Source organism: Peromyscus eremicus, chromosome 20, assembly GCF_949786415.1.
Source record: "Peromyscus eremicus chromosome 20, PerEre_H2_v1, whole genome shotgun sequence".
In the NCBI taxonomy this organism is placed as follows: domain Eukaryota; kingdom Metazoa; phylum Chordata; class Mammalia; order Rodentia; family Cricetidae; genus Peromyscus; species Peromyscus eremicus.
Window position 1 is genome coordinate 28,821,981 of NC_081436.1, and position 23,062 is coordinate 28,845,042.

The following is a 23,062-nucleotide window of genomic DNA, read 5'->3' on the forward strand; positions in this document are numbered from 1 at the left end:
CCTCTGTGAGTAGAAGAGATGAAAGAAGCTAATAGGACTGCTGGGCAACATTCAGACAGACTAGGGAGCAGAGCAGGGGGATTAAGGTAGCACAGAACGCCTCAGACATCCACAGCAGACCCCACAGAGGACAGAGGGACAGAAGCCAGAAGCCCATAGTCACAGGATTAGAGAGGCCTGTAGTACCAACAAAGGAGCCTATCAGGCTGTGCCTGCCGGGTGTGGGCACCCCCTGGAAGAGTCCTTGGGGAAAACAGTGGTCGGCCTCAGGGAACAGTGATCCCCACAGGGAGATCAGAGGGACCTCAGCTCCGCTGATGCTGAGGACATGGAAGTCCAAGCTAAGGACAGCAGAAGCCCCGTCCCTGGAACAGGGCCATAGGAATCCAGAAGAGGACTAAACTCACCCTCTGGCCTCTGGAGCCTGAAGATGCTTCTCTCTCCCCATGCCCAAGCATGGGATCTACTCTTTGTTCCCATCTCCTGAGTCACCAGCAGTGGGCACTCAGGGACAGGAGCTGAGGGAGGCCAGATGTGCACCGTAGAGCCCGCTACACCTGTAAGCACTGGCCACCAGAGGGTAGCATGGCTCTCCAGAGCTCTGGAGTCAGGCAGGCCCCCACTGATGTCACACCACTGTCCCCAACAGAGCAGCCTCTCTGGGGGATCCTGAGCCCTTGTTTCCAGGAAACATGGCCCAGAGAGTAGCAATCTCTGTCATGAGAGGACCCTTGCGTTTCGGTCTGTTGGTTTCACGGTTGGTTTGTTGTTGTTTGTTTTTTTTCAAGACAGGGTTTCTCTGTGTAGTCCTAGCTGTCCTGGAACTCACTTTGTAGACCAGGCTGGCCTCGAACTCATAGAAATCCACTTGCCTCTGCCCCCAAGTGCTAGGATTAAAGGCGTGCACCACCACCGCCCAGTGGTTGGTTAGTTTTGTGAAACAGAATTTCACAGCCTCAAACTCCTTCTCTTCCGGTCTTAGCCTCTTGATAACTAGGGTTGCCCTGTGCTGTCAATCAGAGGGTTCAAACTGACCTCCTCCTTGATCTGCTAGCTTACAAGTGTGAACCATAAAACACTGTTCATCAAAAATACCCATGCAGTCATTGGTTTCGAGAGGGGGTCACCATCAAAGCTGGGGCATGAGCACCCCAGATCACCCAGTATCATCTAAAGATGGTTCTCAAGAGTTAACAGGCCATGGACTGTGTCCCCAAGAGTGACAGACTCACAGGTCTGGGTGACATTAGCCTGGGACTCACAGGAGGCTTCAGGCCACTGAAGGTGGGAAGGGCTGCCACAGGAACAGTGCCTGTAAGGTACAGAAGCATGAAGGGGGTATGCTAGCAGCTAGGCATGGCAGAGTGGGGTGGCACCACACAGTTGGCACCCTAGCAAGATACCTAGATGGCATGGGGCTTCATGTACCATCTGATATGCCTTGCTTGGCTTTCCCCAAAGAGTGGGGAGACCTTCAGGAGCAGGGGAAGGGTGTGTTAGTCATGGACCTGGAGTTAACAGCCGGCACCTGCTGAGTGTTCATCACGTGGCCAGGCTCAGGGCCAGACACATGTCCTGCCTGGTCTTTTCTCTCTCCAGACAGAGCAGGAAGCATCTATGCAAAACCGATCTCTGGGCTCCCCAATCCTACCTTCTGCCCTAGACAACACTGTGAGAAGGGCTAGGGCAGCGCAGAGGCCAGGGTCCAGGGAGCCCAGGCTAGACCACTGTCTTCTCAGACTCAGAGGAAGCAGATGAAATCAGATTCCAGAACGGCACCGAATGAGTCAGTGAGCACCCTGCTCTGAGAAGTCACCAAGCCCCTCCAGAGACACTCAGTGGCCAAAACCAGAGCTTTCTCTGCTGGAAGCCCGATTTGCCTGGAGATTACAGCATCAAAAGTCTTAGGCGACAGTTTTCCTCTGAGCCAGTTTGAGGTACAACCAGGACACAGTTTGGCTTGGGATGCCCTCATCTAGCCCCCAGCCTGCTGTGGACAGAATTCTATTGGATTATTGGTTCCTGGACTGGCTGAGGAGGTCTCGCATGCATCCCCTGTTTTAACAGACTTTGGCAACTCAGCCCTGTGGACTCAACACATCGCAGCTACTCCTGGAGAGATGAGGAAGCAGGGGAATTAGGTAAGGTGCCCGAGGTCACACAGCCTGGAGGTGGGAACTGCAACCCATGCATCCTACACTCAGGCCACGCTCACCCACTAAAGCCACGTCACTACATGTCTGTTTTCTGTCCAGAGCCGGGAAGCAGCCTGATACCCCATGCCCACTGGCTCATACCTCCATCTTCACAGACAACCAATCCCATACCTCCTCCTCCAAGAAGCCTGCCTGGGCTCTCTTCTCTTAAACAGACAGGGACCTAAAGAGATTAGAGCCACATCTCAATTCTGCTCCTGTCCTTCAGTGCCCCCTTACCCCAGGCCGTCTCTGTGAGCCAGAGACAGGACTGGACAAGTCCCAAGATTCTCATGGGGAGGAGGGGGTGTGCCTGCCCTGTCCACCTCCTTCCTGCCGTTGGATTTGCTATGACAGAGCACAGTGCCCGTGTAAACACCAAAGGCAGCAGGAGAAGAGTCCTCAGCAGACCGTAAACAAACCTGCTCCGGAGATGAGGCACAGGCAGGCTATCTGGACAAGGTTGAATCCCTGCAAAGTTTACAGTGGGAAAAAGAATTATCTACAAGGATTGAGGAACTGTAAAGACGTTTGTTGATGAATAAGGAAGTGAGTGGATGAGACCGATGATGTGTACCCAGAGGATGCTCACAGTTACAGAGAGGTAACGGCAGTTATCCCAGGGTCCTCTCTAGTCAGCATCTCTGTATATGGCTCAGAGACCACCCTTCCCCAACCTCCGTCTGCACATCAGAGTCACTCTAGAGCTTCTGTGGAAGTGCTGGCATCCAGCGTTTTCTCCACTGGGTCCTGTGCTGGACCAAGGTGCCTGAGGGAATGTGATATCCCTCTAGCTCAGCGACACAGCGTGAGGGCCCCAGCAAAGACCAGCCATCACCTCAGATCCTCCTCACAGGCCTCAAATGCTGCTGACTTCATCGTGCAGGGGAAACTGAGGCTGGCTGACTTGCTTCTGTCATCCCCACATATCCTGTAACCCAGGCACTGTCTCCTCCATCAGACCAGAGTCCCCAGGCTACACAGTCACAGTGAGGACGGGTAGATGGGAAGTCAGGTCTCTTAAGGCTAGTTGTTGGTTTCGCACAATGGCAGGCTGGATGCTTGGTGGGTTAAGTTCACCCCAGGCCTGACCCTGAACCCTTCACATCCCCAACTTGTTTCAATTCATCTTGGATCAGGGTTTCCTCTTACTGTAGTAAATGTATTCCTAACCCCTGTGGGGTCTTTGAGAAAGCCACACTACTGTGGCTGACATCAGTGTGGTGTCCTCCTGGATTTGTGGTCAGCTGGCCACTTCCCACCACAAACCAGCTTGAACACCCCGTAGAAAGAGGCCTGAATCACAGGGTTCAGGATGAGTGCTCAGTGTGGCCATGAAGCTTTTTCCCAAAAGCAGTTAGAGGAAGGGCCCATGCAAAGCCATCCTCATGGGACAGCAGACCATTCAGTGTGACCCTTACCACAAACAGAGGCTCAGGGCCACTGCTTTCCTGAAGTCACTTGGGGAGCCAGGAGCTGGTTGGGAGACACAGGTTACCTGCTGGCCATTAGAACACACCTTAACCACGGGAGATTATCTGACAGCCTGGAAACATGCCTCCCTGCCTCCTCATGCCTTCCCAGCCCCCGCCGTCCAAACACCTTCTAGGACTGGTCTCTGTCCTCCTGACATGGCTGACAAGCAGGAAGTGCTGGATGGGCCCTGGACATGCAGGCCTGGGAGATACAGACCTGATGATCAGGACCCCCTGGTGACACGCCAGCTCTGTTGGAGGCAGGGAGGAAAATTCCAGGACCTCTCCCTTCCTCAGATGTTAAAAAAAAAAAAAAAAGGGCAGGGCACAGAAGGCCCAGGAATTGCCCCATGGAGGCCCACAGGTGGTGTGCGAATGCCTTTCTTAAGAGGTCTCGAGGTTAGATGACAATGGCCTGTCTGTTGTCACAGGTCATACTGTTTTTTTTTTTTTTTCTTTAAAAAACAAAAACAAAAACAAAAAACCTTTTGAATTACATTTTATTAGTGTGTGTGTCTGTGTGTGTCTGTGTGTGTGTGTGTGTGTGTGTGTGTGTGTGTGTGAGTGTGTATGTAGAACTCAGAGGATAACTTACAAGAATTGACTCTCCTTCCATCATGTGGGTCCCAGGACTTGAACTCAGGTAGTCGGGCTTGGTGGCAAGCACCCTTACCTATTAAGCCATTTCTATGCCCCCCTGCCCCCTTTTGAGACAAGGTCTTGCTGTGTCATCCTGGCTGGCCTGGAACTCTGTGCACACCAGGTGGCCTTGAACTTGCAGCAGCCTCAGCCTCCCAAGCCTTAGGATGGTAGATGAACTAACACCTTAACCAGCTAAACTATGAGTCGCGCTCCTGGCCGGAGGCTAAGATCTAACCATTGCCACATACTGAGCTCTGATCCTGGTCATACTCTGAGCGCTAATCTTGACTATGCCCTGAGTCCTAAGACTTTTCACATACTGAGCTTTGCTCTTATTTGTACACTGAGCCTTGGTCATGCTCATACACTGAGCCTTGGTCCTGGCCACACACTAAGCTCCTGTCTGGATAATATTCTGGGCCCTGATCTTGATTATGCTCTGAGTTTTGACTCTGTTCAAACATGCATCTCTGATTGTACACTGAGCCTTGATCCCTGTCCCAGCATGAGTCTTGACCCTGGTCATGCAATGAACGCCTGTCACAGGTTGAGCTATGACTCTCTACATTGTCCCTGGAGGTCACCAAGACAGAGTGGGGGGTGGGTTATTCTCTTCTCCACTGAGCCGATTGAGACGCTACAGCTGGAAACTGGGCCCTGGTCTAGAACCCCTTCCATCAGAGTCTCATGGAACAGAAGGGAAGGGAAGGGAAGGGAGGGGAGGGGAGGGGGGAGGAGAGGAAAGGGAAGGGGAAGGGAGGGAAAAGAGGCTGGCTCATCTGGAAAGAGAATTAGGACCCCCTGATGACAGACACACAGGCTGGTCCTCCTGGGACTACTGCCCTTGAAGCTAGGGATAGAAAAGGTCCACGGCTGGTGGCTGTGGGAATTAGATAGAGCCAGGGCTGCTGATAGAGCCAAACTCCCAAGAGACATCAGAGAGATAAGTGGCTCTGGCCCCCCTCGGGGTGGAACAGGCCCTATTGTGGGACAACCTGTAGCCCTCCCTGTAAGCAAGGCTTCATGTCCTGGTCTGGTGAAAGAAGACAGATGGGCTCCTCTGGAGAGGCCTCTCCTCCAGGACTTGTTATCCTCATCTGTCAAATGTGAACAGTGGGGCTGGAGAGGTAGTTCAGAAGAGATGGTTCACAACCACATGTAACTCCAGCTCCAGGGCATCCAATACCTTCCTCTGGCCTCTGAGGACACCTGCACTTATGTGCACATACCTCCCCCATGGAGAGACAGACAGACAGACAGACAGACACACACACACACACACACACACACACACACACACACACACACGATTTAAAAATAAAATAAATCCTTAAAACCCAAGAGACAATCAAATCCCCAGACAATTCTAAGAACAATGGGGCTCTATGCACCTCAGAGTCTGGTGTAGAGTCTAGACAGACAGGAAGATGTACATAGTGCCTGTTGTAGGGTTCTACAAGGTCTGGGGAGTCCTTTGTCACATCCGCCATGGTCCTCCACAAGCTGTGGCCATAACACAAAATGAGGTAGTGACTCTGAGTGCCCTCAGCTCTGGCGGGTTAGATGCTGGGCAAGGGGTCAACCCAGCTTCAATGCTTCTCTGCTCCACTGCAGTTTGGATTCAGGGTCCTGGACAGGGGACACAGGGACACAAGGGGCATACATGGAGTCTGTGCAACGCCTACCAAGCTCACCTTGTCACCTCATCAACTGGGAGATGGCCCCTCCCAGCCACTCAACTCCAGCATCTTACCTACCAGTCAATCCCAGGGATTTGTCACCAGCCTTCCAGAAAGTGACCATCCTGACCAAGAGCATCCCTCTTCCCATTCCCACCACTGCCCCCAGTGCCCCTCAAGGGTGGTGCCAGGGCAAGGCGCAGCATCCCTGCTCTAAACATAAAGCGAGGCAGTGAGGTCCAGAGAGCAGCTCCAGCTGTGCCATGGGGGCCCACTGCACAGTCCCACACAGACGCAACTGTCCTGGTCCCATGGGACCGTCAGAGGCCAGACAGGTCTGAAATACAAAGCAAATCCAGGCCCTGAGGGGGATCTGGCCAACTCTTGACCCTGGTCTAGTTCTGCCAAGGGAGCTGCAGACCAGCCAGCTCAGGGTGGTACAAGGGCCCCAGAACCAGTCTGCTGGAAGAGAGAGAAGCCCACACATCACCCAGGTACTAGGCCTGGAGCTGTTCCTGAAGCTTCCATGGAGAAAGCATGCAGGGCTTTGGCTCCATGTGTGACCGGCAGCTTGAGAGAGGGGACAGACTCCAGGTCCGGCTCCCTCCTTCTAACTATGCACCCTTGGGCAGGTGACTTGACTTCTCTGATGTGTCCTTCCTGAGAATGGAACCCAGCAGCCCTTCAGAGGCTTGAAGGTTAAGATCCAGCACCTGATACCACAGTGGGTGCCTCACTCTGCATTTCTTCGTTAGTTTCATTTTTTTCGAGACAGGGTTTCTCTGTGTATCCCTGGCTGTCTTGGAACTCGCTGTATAGACCAGGCTGATCTTGAACTCACAGAGATCCGCCTGCCTCTACCTCCCAAGTGCTGGGATTAAAGGCGTGCGCCACCTCCACCCAGCTTCATTCTGTATTTCTTGCTGAACGATGGACCCTTAGATTATGTTTCTAGATGGTAAAGTCACACCCCGGCGGTGGGTCGCTTGAGAAGAGTCTCCCAACTGCCCCTGTTGGTGTCACAGTACCTCGGCACAGGCCGAGGCAGAGCTTGAGTGGCTGTATCTCAGGTCACTTTGCTCAGTACCTGATCACTTTGGGACCCCTTGAAGCCTCTTCAGCCCTTTAGAGACCCAGTCAGCCCCCAGGGACCAAGGATAGCTAAGTCTCCTCCCCCACCCCCCTCATCCCTGTAATTGTCATGTTGCCCCAGATAACCCAGTCGTGCCCTACGATCCCATCACACTTGCTCCAGCCTCTCACTGCACCCACCCATGCATCTGGCCTGTCACCTATGACCCATGCACCCATGTCACCCCTCAGACAAAGTTCGGGAATCAAGGCAGCATCCGAGAGCTCCGGTGAGGCTGTCCTGGCCTCTGCTGCCTCAGAGTCACCCTTTTTCTTAGGGCCGTACAGCCTGCCAAGCGATAGGACAGGACCCACCCCAGTGCTTCCTGGAGGTGGAAGGGCATTGAGGAGGGAAGGACAGAACACCCCTTCCTGTGTTGTTCTGATGTGGAGACCTGACAGGGACAGGAACAACGGAGGCAGGCTGGAACTGGGCACCCCAGGCACAGAAAGTCCCAGCCACCGGCCAGGACACCCAAGTGTAGAAGGAACAGGTGGGCACTGACCTCTAGGAAAGGAGCAAGGCTTTCTGGGATCACCCCTGGCCAGCTGGTGAAATGTGAGCTCCTCCAGCCTCGGGCCCTGTTCTTGCCTGCCCATCGGGCCCTGCCCACAGCAGTGACATGGAGTCCCTGCCCCTCAGCCCTGCATACTAACAGAAGCCTGAAGGCCTGCCTCCAAAACCAGAAGCCAGTGCTGGCCTAAGGGAGTCAGTCTGGCGAGCCACGGGCTCCTACACTTCTCTGAGTCTCCGTTTGCCCATATGGGACAGATACAACGGGATTCTGAGAATACATTGGTGAGTGTGGACTGAGGCTGGGGGATTACACCCCTCTTCTATAACCTTCATTTTCTAGAGGATCAAAGCCACCACTGGTGCCTATAAGGGCTCCCTCTCAGCTCCATCACACACTCCAGGTCTCTGCTCTACAGACCTTGACTGTGCAACTGCCCCTTCCTGGATGGCCTCCCTTCCCTCTGCCCGTTCAAGCAGCCCCCTCCTGTTCTACCTCCCCCTACCCACTCCAGAGCCCCGCCCTCACTCCTCTCCTGGTCTGGCTGGATCTGCCAGTAGGCACCCACTTCCTTCCTACAGTCTTTATCACAGCCAGTGTAAGCTCTGGGGGCCCAGGGCCTCCTGGGTCTGCAACACCAGAATGGCTGCCCAGTGGATGCTCAGGGAAGCAGGATGGTGTGATTGAAATGAATGACAGAAGCCGGGCGGTGGTGGCACATTCCTTTAACCCCAGCACTTGGGAGGCAGAGCCAGGCGGATCTCTGTGAGTTTGAGGTCAGCCTGATCTACAGAGTTCCAGGACAGCTAGGACTATTACACAGTGAAACCCTGTCTCAAAAAAAATTTTAAAAATAAGAAGAAAGAAAAAGAAAAAAAAAAAAGAAATGAATGATAGAAATGAGGAGCAGAGGACTAGAGAGAACTCCTAGCAGAGCAAACAGCCCTCCACAGCCTTAGTCCCAGCAAGGTTCAGCCCTTGCCCTACCCAGAGACCATCCTCTGCCAGCAGTCTGTGGCTGCACCTGCCTGGATGCCCTCATCCCCCACCTGCCGGGGCAGGACCCACCTTGCAGATCTCTCCTCTCTCAGAAACTGGCCTAGCTGTTCTAAGACAACCCACAGCCTTGGGCCAGAAGCCAACCCTGCCCCCCTCCATTCTTCCTGGTCTCAACAGCTGTGGCTCACCCCTCTGTCTAGGGGAGGTGCGGTATATCTGAGCCCCTAGGCTCCCTCTGGCCCCAGCTCCTCTAGACAGCCAGCAGGGGTGGGGGAGGGAGACCGCTCCGCCCCCCACCCCACCCACCCCTCTGCCTGTGTCCAAAAGCAGCTGGCTAGCCTGACGTCAGGCCCTGGGAAGGCACTGTCCGTTGGTCACAGACCTGGAGCTTCAGAGCCCAGGCTGAGAGCAGAGGAAGGCACGGCCAGAGCCGGTGAGTTCCCAGGCATTGCTGACTCCGGGACCCCCAGGCAGGCAGCAGAGATCAGGGCCCCCTAATGACCCAGTCAGGTGACTTAGGGAGAAGAGAAGGGAAAGGAAGAGAAACAGTCCCAGGAAGCTAGCCCACTTCGTAGCCCTCTCTGCCACAGAGACAATCGCCTAGACAGACCGAGTGAGTCCCAGAGGGGGAGGGGCAGAAGTGGCACGCTCCTTGCCCCATCGGTGACCCTCGCCCACATTACCCACTCTAGATTTCATTCATGAAACTGATTACTCATTCGGTCAACACTTGCTTCTCGTCTGTTGCTGAGTCCAAAGCCGAGAGTCAGTTTCCTCTTCTGTCAAAGCAGCGGTGTGGTCCCTCAAACCAGGTTAGGAAATAAGGCGAGACCCACAAGGTGCTTGATGAGCTCTGGGTCCCTAGCCACTAGCACCAGGAGGGGACAAGGCTCGGAGAAGCATCTATTCTACAGGGGACTCTGTGCTGGCCCAAGGCCTCTGCTCTAGCCTAGGTCCTTCCTCTGCCCTTTCAGGAGTGGGGAAACTGAGGCCAGTTACTGGATTCTTCTGCTCAGCCCACAACACGGCCCCAAAGTTGATGCTTCCCAGCCGGGCTTGCCCTGGTGTGGCTGCCCTGTGAGAAGGCAGTAGAGCAGGGTCCCGAGGGGGCTGGCTGGCTGGGAACTGGCTGGTGGCCAGAGTGCCTGGAGGGACAGACATGGAGCAGCTGGGTAGCCTCAGGCAGGGCTGAGATGGGCTGGTGGAGGGATTGCACAGCCCGAAGGGTTACTTGCCACTGCCCACCTTCACCTGCTGGCCTCAGCAGCAAGCCACCAGGGTCTTCGGTCCCCCACAGGGGCTGCCCGGCTGTGTGTCTATAAGCAGGTCACTCTGCCAGCACAGTTAGAGTGAAGGAAGCTGTGCTTTCTGCTGGGAGCCTTCAGGGGACCTCTTCCATCCTACACAAGCTAGTGTGAAGTGGGGGTGGCTATCAGGAACCCCAGAGGGTCAGAGGGGGAACAGAGGCTCAGAGATGCCAGGGGTGCGCGGAGGGGTGGGGGCGGGGGGTGTCTTTCCTGTTTGTTGTTTTGAGACAAGGCCTCATTCTATATCCCAGGCTGCCCTCAAACTCTTTATATAGCTTAGGTTGACTTCAAAGCTGCCACAATCCTCCTGTCTCAGCTTCCAGTGCAACTTTACATATGTGTGCATCAGACCCAGTTCCAGCTAACTTTAGAGCTGTGTGCATCAGCTCCAATTCCAGCAGGTTTTTGTTTGCGGGGTGGAAAGAGATGTGTTGGTTTGTTTTGTGTTATAGTTCTTGGTTTGGTTGCTTGTTCGTTTAGTTTGGTTGTTTGTTCATTTAGTTTGGTTGGTTGGTTGGTTGGTTGGTTGGTTGGTTGGTTGGTTGATTTTAGTTTTTGAGACAGAGTCTCATGTAGCTCCCATGAGCTCAAAGGCTCACTGCATCGCTCAGACTTCACACTCACAGTGATCTCCCTGCTTCCACTTCTCAAATTCTGGGATTGCAGGTATGTGCTCCCACGCCCAGCTCCAGACGGGTCTTTCAGAAGCACTCATTGGCATTCTCCCCAGCTGTCCTGACACAAGCCACCTAGGCCACACCCTTACTAGTCCCAGGCCAGCCAGATACCACACAAATAAAAACAGAGAGGCAGGTGAACAAAGAGAATGAGCAAGGGAAGTCGGGTGCTCCAGCAGAGCCCCATGAGGAGGTGAAGTAAGCCCCAGGATGTCTGAGTAAGACTCCTTCCATAGGTCTAGTCAAAACCAAGGCCACCGTGTACTTAGCATGCCCTGACTTCTTCCAGAGTATTGAGCCACAAAAGGGGCTCCTACCTCAGGACTTTGAATGTGTCTGCCCAGCCTTCCCCTACACCATTCCCTTAGATGGGTCTCCTGGCCCTGCTTCCACTCCAGCTGTGAGCTGTCTGAGGAGAGGCCACCTCAGTCTAAATCCCTTATGAAGGCCCCCGTGCTGGAGTCCAGTGGGATCCAATGCCTGCAAAGCTCCCAGCCGTACCTGCAGTCTGCAGGGGACAACAGGTGGCCGAGCCAGTCCTCCTGTTGGAGGAGGACTAGCACAGGGCAGGCAGCAGGCCTGGCCTCCTGTGCACCCAGCCCAAACAGAGCATGGACCTGGGGATTGGAGAGTGCAGAATTCGAACCTAGCACTTCCACCCCTATTGTGTGACGCTGAACATCAGAATAAACTTCTCCAGGCCCCAGTTCCTTCACAACCAAAATAGGGTCAGCAGCACTGACTTGGAGTTCCCTTGAGAGGGGGTAGTGAGATCCTTGGAAGTATCCTCAAAGAATCGTGAGACTATATAGTTCTCTCCCCAGGGAGGGGTGTCCAAGGTACCAGGGATTTAAGGAAGCTCGGCAGAGTTGTGTGGGGTAGTGGTTGTGGTTACCAAGAGCCTACACCAGGTGACCCAGGCTCAAAGAACAGCATGCCTGGAGGAGAGAACAATGGGTACAGAAACCATGCCCACCAGGCTGAAGGTCTATACTCCAAAGAAATAAGCATCTGCCCCTTTGGCCCATCCCAGCAGCCCCTAGAAAGGCTGAATTAGCAAAACGGGGTGTCGGAGGCTGGTGAAGCTGTAGTTGTCCAGGCCAGAGGTGAGCAAGGAACTAGGATGGCAGGGAGACATGCCTGGGAGCATCAGGACCTCCAAGTGTGACCAGTGGTCCCCCAGAAACATGTGGCATTCCCATTAGGAACAAGGACTCAGCTAAATGTCCTCAGATGATGACTTTGGGGAAGTCAGCAAGATACAACCCAGGTCCTCTTCTCAACGGTGTTCTGTCTGCTCCCAGAAAAGCTGTGTTAGCGGGTCTTAATGTCCTAACAGTGTTTCAGGGCGCTGCCAGCTGACCCAAGGCAAGTCTGGTCCTTATGCAGGACTGAATGAGGAGGAACCGAGGGGCAGCTCAGGCCAAGTGAACACAACTGATGCTGGATCTAAAGAGGATGCTACCAAGCCTGACACAGTAGTTCACACCTGAAATCTCAGCACTTGGATAGCTAAGGCAGGAGCATTGCTGTGAGTTCAAGGCCAGCCTATGCTTATATGGTAGGTTCCAGTTCGAGTTGGACTAGAATGTGACCCTGTCTCAAATCATGCCTCAAAAATAAGCAGGCAGGTACTTCCCCAGTCATGGCTCTCTTGACCTTAGAAGACCACGTGAGTCTTTATTAGGGTTGCAGGCTGAGCCCTCACAGACTTGTACATACATCTGTAGCCTCAGATCCCCAAGAACCACCCAGTTGCTGCAACTAGCCCCCCCTCCCCGCTCTCTGCGTGGCTCTTGGTCCTACCCAACACAGATGGGGTCCTCAGGACCATGGTTTCCATTCTGTGTGTCCCTGGACAGATGGCTTGCCTCTCCTATAAAAACTGTTCCTGCCTTGTGGCTATGGAGTACTCATACTCATTCCCAGCCAGTGAATGCCTAGAGCACCTTAATGCCTGCCCCTCCCAAGTCTGGCACAGTGGAGTCAGGTGGAGCAGGATCCAGAGCCACCCATCAGCTTCCTGGTCCCCATGTAGAACCAGGCAGGGCAGCCAGCCTGCAGGAGAGTAACTGTTGGGCCACGTGCAAACTTTGTGGTGGGTTTGGGCAGAGCCGAAGGAAAAGCCAAGACGAGCCACTCACCACTCACAGGTTGAGGAGAGAAGTAGCCATGGCCTCTGGTGCCCAATATGGAATCCATGGCTAGAGCATTCCATGGCCATGTACTCAGAGCTAGAAAGGACAGAGGTAGCCACCCCCATCAGTGTTCTGGGCATGGTATATCAGCATGGCCTCAAGGGAGGGAACAGAGTCAGGTGACTTGAGGAGAAGTTCACTCTGTCCCTGGAAGCTTCTTGAAAGCTCTGAGAAATCCTGGGAAGGCTGACACAGCCACTCAGGATCCTTCGGCATGCTCACTGTAACTGTACGGCTCTCTTGTGGGCATTGTGGGCATTTCTTGCCGAGCCACACAACACCTCCAGGCCTCTCTGCTGGATTTCCTTCATTTATCTAGGTCCCCAGAGTCTTGACTCTACAAGGTGGAGCGACTCGGAAGGGTTTGGGTGGAGGCAGAGCACGTTTAAAGAGAACAATTCTATGGAGTGTCATGATGTGGTGGGATGGGGACAAACCCAGCAATCTGAATGAAAGCAAGGGCCTTCCTGACAGAGGTGTCAGCCTTGCTCAGCTGGTGGACAGGGAGGGTACAGATGGAAGCAAAAAGCAGTAGCAGGCCTCCAGCTCCACACTCAGTGTAACACCGAGGAGTCTGCCCAAGTGAGCAGTGGACAAGACCATGATTGCCAAAGCAAGAAGCCGGCCTTATTTACCCCACAGGCTTTGGCAGGAGGGAGGTTCTGTGCTGGGCTCTGACAGCCCGCAGCCCCTGAATGCTCAGACTGGTGGGAAGGCACAGCATGCAGCTTTAGAGGGGTAGCCAAGTCACCAAGGGAGGAGCAGAAGGCCGAGTTGAGGGGACGCTCAGAAACTGGGCAGGGATCATGCCTGCTGGAGAGAGGTTCCCCTCTAGCAGGCAAGAGTCCTGGCATCAAAGGGATACCCCAGCCCTTTCCAAGACCCAGCCTCAGGCCCCTGGGGGAAATGGGCTTCACAGCCCTTCTGAAGTCTGTTTGCATGCGACCTGGGGGACCTGGCCCCCCACAACCTGCCCCCAGCCATGCCTCAACTGGCCTATAACATGGGAGTTCTGGCTCTGGCCACCTGGAGGGAAGAAGAGAAGTTGGCAGGGCCAAGCAGCCTCCACCACATGGGCTCACTCTTTACTGAGGCCCGCAGAAGGCTTTTCTGGCCCAAAGCAGTGCAGGCCAGGGTGGAGGGTAAAGAGGCGTAGTGGCCCCAATAGAAGCCTTCTCCTTTCTCGGGACAGGTGTGGCTGTCAGAATCAGACAAGTCTCTGTGACCTGCTTGCTTGCAGCTTTCCTCATCTTCAAGGGCCAGGTCTGTCTGTGCCTCCCCTCCCAGACTTCCCCAGGATACATACCCACCAAAAGTCCTCTCCATTGGGATTGGGGGGTCTGGGAGTGGTCACTTAATGATGCAGCGAGGACTTCACTGGGAGGAGAAGTTGGGACTTGGGGTGTCCTTGAGGGAGTATCAGGGGTGGAAGTCATAATGGAGACAGAGGCAGCTGACTCAACAGAGGGAAAAAGAAGGTAGGGAAAGCATGCCAGTGTGAGCCCCAACTGTGGACAAATCCAGAACTCCATGAACACAAACAGGACCAGGTCTTAGAGGCGGACACGATCACTAAGTAACTGGGATCAGGGATCGGGACCAGTATGTAACGCGGTCCTGGACCAGGGTCCAAGTGACCTGGGCCAAGGTTCAGAATCAATTGGACAGGATGAAGACTTGTGTTCCTAGATGGAGAATCAGGACATGGTGGGGATTAGAGTTCTGTCTGTGGCTCCGGGTACAATAGAGACGTGTGTCTAGGAGGAAGGCACCATACATGCAAGATCAGGGTTCAAGACGTAACCAGGTCAGGATGTGACAGAGATTGGCTTTATGGTGTTTAGGGGCTTGGAGATCTGTGTATGTCAAGTCCAAAAGAAACTCCGGACAGATGGATATCTGGGGTACCTACTAGTGTACCAAAGTGCATGCTGGCCTCCAGGATGTCTCAGAATCACAAGAACCTGTTCCAGGGTCCATTCCTGGCTCTTCTCACCCCACCCCTACCCTAAACTTCTCCAGCTCGTGGGCTTCCCTCTCCTAGCTTCTCGTTCCCTTATAATCCTGCTATTTTAACTATTTCCTTTGTCTTTCTCTCTCTTGGCCCCCCTCTCTCTTTGCCCAACCTCTCTTTGTCTTCATCTCTCGCTCTCCTGTCCTCTCCTTTCATGGCCCAGTCCAGTCTGCTGGCCATGTTCAGTTTACTACTTTCTCTGTCTGCTCTGGACTCTGCCAGATGTCCCTGGCTGTCCTCTCCCTCACATCTACCATAAAAACCTTCCCCTCCACCATACCGTGGAGCGGTCATGCCCTCACTTTATACATCTGGTGCTGAAACCCTCCGTTTACAGTCTATAATTAGGATCAGGGTTCATTGTATCTCTGGGATCAAGGCTCAGTGTGTAATCAGGATCCAGGCTCAGAGAGGGATCAGAGCTCTTAAAACAAAAAACAAACAAACAAACAAACAAAACAAAACAGAAATGGTCCTTTATGTAGTTCCGGCTGTCCTGGAACTCTGTAGATCAGGCTGGCCTCTATCTCACAGCGATCTGCCTGCCTTTACCTCCAGAGTGCTGGAATAAAGGCGTGAACCACCACACCCAGTAGAGCTCATTGTTTGACTAAGGTTGGGCTCAGGGTGCTACGTGAATGGAGGCTTCTTAGGTTACTGAGATCAGGGCTCAGTATCTGACAAGGGTGAGGGCTCAGTGTGTGAGCAGGCCCCAGTCTCAGAGCGCGACAGGAACCAAGGCTCATTGACTTACTGAGATCATGACTCAGTAAACAAGTTTTAGAATTTACTGTGACACGACCAGGGTATGGCTCCGATTCTTGGAGGGGAGCATCAGTGTGTGCGGGCCTCCATCCCTCCTCACCTGAGGGTATTCTGAACGTGGATGGCTCCCAGCTTTCTCAAGGCTCAGGATACCCCAGAGCCCCACTGTGTTATTGTGTCCTTAGCACCTCAATAGCATGTCTTGTGATTACAGATGGCCCCCGAGAGTTTGGGGGGGGGGCAGGACCCTGAGGGCTGGCGTCACCCTGGGACTAATTCCCAGAGGAAGCGCTGTAATGTTTATTGTGAGTCTCTGATTGTGACATTCGCCCAAGGCCAGGGCAGACAGAGCCTGGGGAGAATCTATAGAGAACAATCTGTCTTTGTTAGCTCTAGGGTCTTTTCTTCCAGCACATTCTTTGTCATAAAGCAAGGACCCATCAAGTGTTACTGTCTCCTCCCTGGTGACCTTCTGTGTCCTTGATCCTAAGGTACAACCCATAGTCCCAAGGTGCCAAGTCCTGGCTCCACGCTCCCTTGTATCCATAGAATACCTTTCCTGCTCCCTGCCTGGTGCCTTGGAACCATAGGGCCACAGGAAGGCCATACCATTGACTCAGAAAACACTTCTGCCTGGAGGGGCCAAGGGTAAGGACCCTGTATCCTGGGCAGCACAGAGCTCCTCCTGGAAGCCTCGGTGTGGTAGATGTCCAGGGTATGGGTCTCTGGGACAGAAGGTATGCTGGATGACCTCAGTATCCACTGACTTCTCTGAGCCTACAGCTAGAGGTGGCCCCCAGCCCTGCCAGACCCCACCCTTCAAAGTCAAGGCTGAATCTACTTTGCTAGGATAAACATTGGATCCCCATTTCCCATCTACTGGGAGGCAAGACTCTGTGGCTAGTTCTAGGTTGGGGTGGCCAGAGGGAACCTGCTGCCTGAGGCCATGTGGCCAGGCCCTGGAAGTGGACAGTGCCTGGGCTGTTTATAGCAGCCAGCTCACAAGGGGGATGCAGGGAGCCAGCCTACGGATGAGCAGAGTTTTCTTGTGCCCTGCAAGGGGGTGGGGCAGTGGGCACCAGCAATGCTGCATGAGCCGCCCTCCTCCCTGCCTCTTCCCAGAGACTCCTTTCTCCTGAAAAACCCCAAAAATGTCCATATTTGGAGGGTCAGCCAGCTAGGGGTGGGGTGGGGGGGCTCTGGGATCCTATTAACTCTTCCTCTTTAAATAAAGGGATAAATCAGAGCAGAGTTAAACACGGTGGCAGAAACATAAACAGCGGGTAGCTTCGGCCCAACCCCCTGCCCCCCCACCACCACTCTGCACAGAGTCCAGCGTTTATTTGACTCACACCGGAGGCCAGGCAGCTAGGCAGCTAGCTTCGGCTGGGACCTGCCTCCTGGCTCCAGCTCTCAGCACCCATATAGCCTACTGAGCACCCATTCTCCAGGGAAGGTCCAGAGTGGTGATCTAGAGCTGGTCTGAGAAGAGGTAAGAAAATAGACCAGGGCCCAGGGGCTGGGGCCTTGACGCTGGGTGTCGGGCACGGGCAGGGCAAGCAGCTTCTAATCCCCCACGTGGGCCAGCTAGTCTTTGTCCCAGCAGAACTGGTTCATCATCCACCAGCTATGTGTGCAATGCTCCCAGAGGCAATGGGATTCCAGTGGCATAGAGAAGAAGAGAAAGCACCGTAGTAAAGGACTTGCCTACAGACGCACAGCTAGGACATGTAAGAGCTAGCTAGCCCTGAACTCACACAGGGCTCTTTTCTCTGGAGTCTCGTGGAGTCTGAGGACAGTCCTCCAGGCAAATGTTTGTCTGTCCAGCAAGGACGGTCTCAGGAACCTCAACATCTTGCTCCGTGCACTCAGTACAGGGTCTGGGTGGAATGGAGAGACAAACAAAAGCATGGGTTGGGGAATGCCAGGTACCTGGGATAACTCATCTGCTTGCTTCCAGGCTACTGGGGGTGCACTGACCACTGCCATGCCCTCTGCATCCCCCACGAGGCCCTGGGATGCCGTGCTCCCCAACGCCACTGCAGCAGCATGGACCAATGGAACTGTGCCAGAGAGGCCTCTGTTCCACCTGTTTGCCCAGCTGGATGAGGAGCTGCACAGAGACTTCCCCAACCTGTGGTTGACACTAATGGTCGTGCATGGCACCATCTTCCTGGCCGGGCTGGTGCTCAATGGACTAGCACTCTATGTCTTCTGCTGCCGCACACGGGCCAAGACACCTTCGGTCATCTATACCATCAACCTGGTGGTGACTGACCTGCTGGTGGGCCTGTCCCTGCCCACGCGCTTTGCTGTCTTCTATGGTGCCCATGGCTGCCTGCGCTGTGCCTTCCCTCATGTCCTGGGCTACTTCCTCAACATGCATTGTTCCATCCTCTTCCTCACCTGCATCTGTGTGGACCGCTACCTGGCCATTGTGCAACCTGAGGGTTCCCGTCGCTGGCGCCAGCCGGCCTGCGCCAAGGCTGTGTGCATCTTCGTGTGGCTGGCAGCAGGCATCGTGACCCTGTCCGTACTGGGCGTGAAGGCTGGTGGACGGGCATGCTGCCGCGTCTTTGCTCTGACCGTTCTGGAGTTCCTGCTGCCGCTGCTGGTCATCAGCGTGTTCACAGGCCGCATCATGTGTGCACTGTCGCGGCCCGGCCTGCTACGCCAGGGCCGCCAACGCCGCATGCGGGCCATGCAGCTGCTGCTCACCGTGCTCGTCATCTTCCTGGTCTGCTTCACGCCCTTCCATGCCCGCCAGGTGGCTGTGGCGATATGGCCCAACATGCCACACCACGCAACCCTTGTGGCTTACCATGTGGCAGTGACCCTCAGCAGCCTCAACAGCTGCATGGACCCCATTGTCTACTGCTTCATCACCAGTGGCTTCCAGGCCACTGTCCGTGGCCTCTTCCACCAGCATGGAGAAGAATTCAAACCCAGCAGTATGGATGTGGTCAGCATGCACAAGAACACCAAAGGCTCAGGCCCCCATCAAATCCTCAGCCCTGGCTCTCACACCCTCACCCAGCCTCTGACCAATGGGCCTGAGCCATAAGGCAGCAGTACTCTGCCCAGCGCCAGAGGTCAAGGCTCTGAAAGGTCACCCGCCAGACACAACCTGGGCCTGGCCAACAAGTTGCCATCCTATTGATCCATTGGATATGGCTACCCGGTGTGTTGTATTGACAAACTGAGGCCACTGTGCTGTGATTGATTAGCAATGTCTGCCAGGAGCTCCAGATAGGGGATAATGGTGTGAATGCTGGAGGCTTGCCTTTCCTATGGCTGTGTGGTGTCCAGTGAACACTCAGAAAAGTAGCCAGGAGCTGCTTCTAGGCTCTTTTATTTTATTCCCGGAAGACGTTCCTCCAGAGAAAGCACAGAGGTGAATGTTCTGAGGACTCCCGGGAGGGTTAAACACAACCAGAAGTCTCCATCACCGGCAGATGGAGAAACAAGAATAGAAGGTCGAGGTTTGAGGTTCAAGACTGTTATCTACAGGGAGTGGAGACACCCCCTTGAGTACCCCTGGCCTCTCAACTACACCACCGGCCAGCAGAGCAATACAAGGTGGCCCACTGTGTGCCAGGACTTAGGTATCTGGCTGCCACTTGAACGGCCACAACCCCCAAAGAAGCTACTTTTAGTTTTAAACTTTTTTTTTTTTCATGCAGAGGGGGAGGTGACACAGACACCAACCCTGGTCCATGGTAGGGTCAAAGCTAAGACCCACTCCCACAGCCTCCAGCATCCCAGCTCCTGCTTCCGTGGCTACCTCCCAGATCCGGAAGACCCTCCCCAGGAACGCTCCTGAATCCACTGCCTGCTGCCCCAGACTCTGTGAGGCCCCAGCCCTGTCCAGCCGATGAAGACGACGTAGGAATAAAGACACAAAGCAACTCGAACTCAGAGCCTCCAACCTAAGGCCTCTACGTTTCTAGGCTCGCTCCTCTGCGGGCCAGAGCTCCCCTGGAGATGGACTCTGATCACCGTCTCTGAGCTGGACTCCAAGGGGGGTCTCATGCTGGTCGGTCTCAAGTTCTAGGCTCCTGGTGTTTGGGGGAGGGGTCTGTGGTGAAGGAGCAGGCTCTGAGTCATAGTGCCTGAAGCAGGTGAGGTGGGGTCTGAGTCCAGATTGTACACTGGTCTAGTGAGAAGTCTCTTATGTTCCAGGAACCTGGAACCTGAGTGGCTGGGGACGGGAGGCAGTTGGGGCAGGGGTAGGGTACAAAGGGTTTCTAACTGACTCCAGACAGAGTACCCCACCCGAGCTCAGGGAAACTGTGAGAACAAGAAAGCCAGTTAGGGCCCCACTTTCCAGCAAGGAGTCTAGGCTTGGGATATAGCTGAGTGCTAAATTGCTAGCTCAACATGCATGGGGTGCCCTGGATTCAACTCCCAGTATAACACAACAAAGCAAAAAAATGGAGTAAAGGTGTTGTGGAGGTCGTGGGGAGAGCAGAGCCCTTGGATAATCAGAGGTCAGTCTTGTCCCCACTAATCCCAATTAGGGGTCTAGGACATCGCGAGACCACTGAGGTGAGATGACACTGGATTGTATTTCCTGGCCAAGATGACCTAAAGTCCAGACATCAAAGACATCCAGGAAAGACAGTGGGCTGTGGCCCTGCTTGGGGCTACTTCCTATCTGTAAACCTGAGAAGCAGGGGGCAATATCATGGCACTTTTTTTTTTTTTCCTTTTTGGTTTTCTGAGACAGGGTTTCTCTGTGTAGCGCTGGCTATCCTGGAACTCACTCTGCACACCAGGCTGGCCTCGAACTCAGAGATTTGCCCGCCCCTGCCTCCTGAGTGCTGAGATTAAAGGCGTGCTTCACCATCGCCTGGCCGTGACACTTTTTTGTTCTTCTAACCGCCATGCCCTTGACCCTTACTAGAGTCTTCCTTCGGGCCTCATACTGAGGCCCCTCCCCAAACACAAGGGTCATTACAGGGCCAGAGACTCCAGACTCCATCCCAAGGGATCTTTCAAGTTCCTGTAGGCTACTCACATCCCTCCCTCACACCCCAAGTCTATGTCTGTATAATTTTGACTCCTTCTGTGCTATGAGATTCACAGAGTCAGGGACCGTAGGCAATGGAAAGAGGAGCTGAGACAGAGCAACGGCCTACTTAAAGATGAGTCCGAGCCTGTCTCTCTGGGAGTCAGTGATGTTCCGGGAGCTACACCAGCCTCTTTAGCTTCCCATGAACATCACTCTAACTTCTTCTAGCACAAGCCCCCATCTCTCACCCCAACCCCACTGATCCGGCCACCTTTGCCCCATTTCATCCCTACCCAAGCTCCCCCATCCTGGTTCCCCATTGTTGTCTAATTCACACTAAAGAGGGAATAAGTGAGCTTGGTCGTAAAGACGTTGCAATTATACCGGGACAGTCCTCTCTAGAAGAAAGGGGTCTCAGAAGTGGGTGAACAGTCATGCCCAGGTCTAAAATAGCGCCATCAACCTGGGTTCCTCAGGGTCTTGGAAGTTTCTCAGGCTGTAAGAGCCTTTTAGTGAAGGATTTTGAGGACCTAGGCAGGAGCTTGTCACCATTTAAGCCACGAGGACTGGCTGCCTTCTGCGGGGTCAAGGGCCAGGCTTAAGACCACACTTCCGCCTCCGAGAACTCTGACTACCTCTCTTGAAGAGCTTTGGAACCCCAGTTTCCCCACACCCCACTCCCTTTTCCTCTCCTTGAAGTTGGAAAGTGGAATCTGGGGGCTTCTTGACCTCTGGGGATCCAGGGGGCAGGGCCAGGAAACTGACAGATCTCCCTGGTCCTGGGAAATCAGACTATAACCCCACTTCAGAGATATGGCTGCTAAGGGTCTATCCAGGAGGGCCCTGCTCAGGCCCATGGTGCCCAGACTATGAAGTTTCTGTGTCCAGTCTGTCTTCCCTCCCGGATTTTCAAAACTCCCAAGTGACGTGAAGTGTGTATTTATATCCGATGTAAACAGCATCCTTCACTAGAAGTCCTCGCCCTGAATCAACACTGTTTATTTTCCCTGTGCCCAGCTCGGCTCCCAGCTGGCAGGTGGGGGCTGGTGGGGGCGCCCAGACTAAAGGGACCTGTGTTGCTCCTCTCTCTCCTCACTGTCCTGTGGAACACCCAAGGTAGGTAGAAGCAGCTAGATGCGCAAGCGTTTCATCAGAGCCTCAAGGTGTGACCTGGAGGCAGGGGACCACTGGCCCATCTGTGGGCCTACTAAGTGCCTAGAAGCCATTTTCTCTCTCTGGCCTGAGAGGTGAGGGTACCCACCTTACTTCATTGATGGGGGCAGTGTCTGCCGGGGTTAGCTTGGGAAAGTTCTGCTTGGTACCCAGCTTTTGTCTCTCAAACGGCCTGTCTGGCCTTGACCCAGGGAGGCTCAGAGGAGACAGGGATGCAGGGAGGGACGCTGGCTGTGGGAGACTCATCATTCTTTGTGTCTGGCACCGCTGAGCAGCCGGAGGCGTCTAGAGGTAAATATTAGGGACTGTTTAGATTAACCTCCATTAATAGCAGGAAATGTCACCTTGGGTGCCTGCCCTGGCTTCCTGTAGGCCTGAGGCGGGGCTAGTCTGGTTCAAACTGATGACCAGCAGAGAACTGTTCCCGTGAATTCCAGCTCTTCCACACCCATTCGCCCAAGCTCAAGACCACCGTCTGGTGTGGGAGGGCTCCGCCTGCCACAGCTCCCTGAACCTCCCTCTCACCTCCTAGGGGGATCCCGGAGGCCGGGGGTGTAAATACCAGGGAAGGAGACACCACTTGGCTGACTGGAGCTCCCACCTCACATACCCTCTGGGCTGGGCTCCCAGTTCTCAGAGGGAAAAAGTGAGGCTAGAAAAGCAAGGTGACAGAGCAATGCCCTCTCAGTGTCACCCAAAGACAGGACTGGAATGCCCCACACAGACCTCTTCCCATCCACATACACCGGAGCCACAGAAAATGTGAACCTGGCTGAGGAGGCAGAGAATAGCCACCTGAGTGCCAGCAAGGGTCACATGGCCTCAGAGCAGAGGCCAGGTATGGGGACAGGGCAGAACAGGTAGAAAGCACACACACACACACACACACACACACACACACACACACACACACACACACCAGCAAATCACACTCCCTTAGGCACATCTTCCCCACTCTTGTGTTCCCAGGACCTCACGGCCCCAGGAAGACCCCTAGACTCTTCAGCCCACAGCACCCTCCTGCCTGTGGCCCTCCTCTGCCTCTGCCCCCATCTCAGGACGGTTCTACTCAATATTTCTAGTACCTACCCCACCACCTACCCACCCATGCCACCACCTCCCTCCTCTGCCTTGCTCCCTGAGGCCACTTATGCCAAGACCGGATCCTCCGCAGCCTATACTGCAAGATAGGGCATACTTCTCAGCACCCCTAGACTGTACCCTCCCCTGTTGTCACCCCAGCAACTTTACATGTGTCTGTCACTGACCACCGCCACT

General features: G+C 54.3%; 1 protein-coding gene across 1 annotated transcript; it reads left to right on the top strand.

Annotated features, from left to right (window-relative positions):
• The first annotated feature begins 17,566 nt into the window (after nt 1-17,566).
• On the top strand, nt 17,567-20,285 carry Gpr20 (G protein-coupled receptor 20). The gene has a single exon (XM_059247692.1). The coding sequence runs from the start codon at nt 17,585-17,587 to the stop codon at nt 18,659-18,661; it is 1,077 nt and encodes a 358-aa protein (XP_059103675.1). The 5' UTR covers nt 17,567-17,584; the 3' UTR covers nt 18,662-20,285.
• The last annotated feature ends 2,777 nt before the right edge of the window (nt 20,286-23,062 follow it).

Excerpts from the sequence above, each read along its gene's own strand:
- Gpr20 (XM_059247692.1), top strand. The coding sequence starts at position 17,585 with ATGCCCTCTGCATCCCCCACGAGGCCCTGGGATGCCGTGCTCCCCAAC.